Source organism: Galeopterus variegatus, unplaced genomic scaffold, assembly GCF_000696425.1.
Source record: "Galeopterus variegatus unplaced genomic scaffold, G_variegatus-3.0.2 Scaffold5438, whole genome shotgun sequence".
Lineage (NCBI taxonomy): Eukaryota > Metazoa > Chordata > Mammalia > Dermoptera > Cynocephalidae > Galeopterus > Galeopterus variegatus.
Window position 1 is genome coordinate 243,066 of NW_007731549.1, and position 2,564 is coordinate 245,629.

General features: G+C 33.9%; 1 protein-coding gene across 1 annotated transcript in view; it reads right to left on the reverse strand.

Annotated features, from left to right (window-relative positions):
- The window catches only part of ITGAV (integrin, alpha V), a gene marked incomplete at its 5' end in the record, with an annotated part of 27,782 nt that overhangs the window by 12,183 nt on the left and 13,035 nt on the right, over positions 1 to 2,564 (reverse strand). Inside the window, 2 exons of the mRNA XM_008589430.1 lie at positions 73 to 298; positions 999 to 1,066. Of these exons, the coding sequence (XP_008587652.1) occupies positions 73 to 298; positions 999 to 1,066 (294 nt within the window). The remainder of the gene's footprint in view (positions 1 to 72; positions 299 to 998; positions 1,067 to 2,564) is intronic.

The following is a 2,564-nucleotide window of genomic DNA, read 5'->3' on the forward strand; positions in this document are numbered from 1 at the left end:
GAATTATGTAAGATAGGCACTCTATGGTCTAGCAATTCAGCCTTAGGTAGAATGGCTAAGCTTGTGCTTCACTAAATAGGGAAGTAGATCATTCATTAATGTTAATAAGACCTGTGAGTGCATTTCGATTTTTAGAGGCAGCTTGCTTACTTCACTGTTTCGTACAACGCCGATGAAATCAGCCTGCGGTGGAATGGAAACGATGAGCTCAGCTTCATAGGCCCCTTCTCCTTGATTCTGAGCCTTAACGATCAATGTCAGAGGGTTGTCGTCCCCAATATAGATCTTCTTTTGATCACTACAAGTTAATACAAATCTAGTTAGTGAAAAGAAGACTACATGAGAGAATATGACTGTTCAAAGAAACGAGATAAATACACAGACAGCACTCAAGATATTTTCAGAGTACTTCACAGCTCAATAGAAACCAGAAAAGATCATACTGGGAGCAAATTCAATGCTTCCCTCAGCAAAAGAAAACATTGATGCCACTAACATAGCCCTATTGTTCTTATTTATTCCTAAAGTAACTTTATATCTCTGAATATACTTTTTAATTTCTTGATATTTTTCTAAAAGCTGAATTAATCATTTGTCATAATTCTCACAATATTCTTTATAATTTGTATGTCATATAAAATGGAAAGGATATTCCTTAAGAGTATATGTCTACAATGAAGTGTGTCTTTAAGATGATATGATATTACTTTGTGAACCTCTACCCAAAGCTGAATGGTAATACATCTGTCAACCTGGGCAACTAGTGAAAATACAGTGAAAATATTTTTTTGAAATTCAATATCAATAGTGTTATTATCATAAAAAATCATGCATTATTCTCCAACATAACTAATTCTCACTAAAAAATGAACAGCAAAGTGTGTTCATACATTTAAATTTCTTATTATACTGTTTATTGTCTGGAACAAAACTTACCTGTCTACAGAAATTTCCAGTTNTTTCTTATTATACTGTTTATTGTCTGGAACAAAACTTACCTGTCTACAGAAATTTCCAGTTTGGGTTTACAGACATTGTCTTCACCACAGTCAAGTAGAATATGAGCCTAGAAAAAAACATTTTATTTTTTCTACATAAAAAAATACGAAAACAGGTTTCATATGCAATATATATCAATATATGTGGAAATACATATATATACATATGCATATATTTTTATATACACTCATCAACTTGTTTGTATACCTGCAAAAGAGATCATGACCACTTATGTTTTAAACAGGTCAGTGTAGCTATTCAAGAATGAGAAAGAAGAAAAAGATTCAAAGGACATAATACAATTACATGGAAAGTTTTAATTTTATCTCAAATTAGCTGTCATCATTCTGGAATAAAGTCTGGTGTAAAAGAGAAAGTAATAGTCAAGAAATGGGGGTTCATTGTGACTCTGCTTCTAGCTAGGTTATGTGATCTTGAGCAAAATAAATACCCTTCCAGAGTTTCTCACTGTGGAGGTGCCTCTGCCAATATCACAGAAATACGGCTGCAGAGGATAAAAGAAGAAGGAGCTGTAGATATATAGCAGCCATTCAGTCAGGCAGACCAAAGGGGAAAGGAAATTGGACAAAATGAGACCAGCATGTGCATCTCTTTGGAAAGAGATGAAGGAAAAGGAACTAGAAGAGTAAAAGTTAGGTAATCAGGATAGTTAAAATGAGCAAAAACCTGAACTTTTTCCCTCTAGATTTAGCCAGGAGAAGGTGCCAGCTAGAGTAATATGGAAAGACCAAAAGAGAGAAATAGTGGGAAGAAGCAGAGGAGCTTGGGTGAGAGAAGGAATATAAAAATTAAGAAAAGAAGGAGGGAAAATAAAGTTAAAGCCATTCTTAGTTTGTCTCTGTTAACATACCAAGGGCTTCCCAGAGGCAGACAAAAAGAAGAGAGAAATGGATTTAAAGGAGAAGAATAATGAACAGAATCCATTAATGAAAAGATGATGATGCTGTATACTTCCAAGTCACAAAGGATATGCCGCTACCCAATTATATGATAGGAATCTTAACTGTCAGATTAATTGAGATGAAACCCCAAAATATATGTGAATTAATTCAATTACTTAGATGTAAACAGTTGTTATAAACTTCAGGGGAAAAAAAAGGTCACGACTATTAGAAAACCTTGAGGAATGTGATTCTTTAAGTCATACCAAGTATAAATCACTGCTCAATTAGTTCAGGAATAGAGTGTGGAATAATAAATTTACTAGTGATATGGTGTGTATAACATTCCCTGTTAGAATGACAGATGAGTATCTGAAGTTTGGAATGAAAAATATGTTTAAAATATTAATAAAACTGTGGTAAATAGATACTTGGCTAACCACCACTCTACACAAAAGAAAAAGGACTTAGCCGGCATTAGAGCAGCTACAGTATTAAAATACACTATCATTAAAGATAGTTTCAGAAATAGAAAAGCATAAAACAATGTCTTCCATGCCCAGATAACCAAATCTCTACATTTATATACTTAATACAGTAGCTACTAGCAAGCCACAGGTGGCTTTTGAGCACTTGAAATAAGCCTAGCATGACTGAGGAACC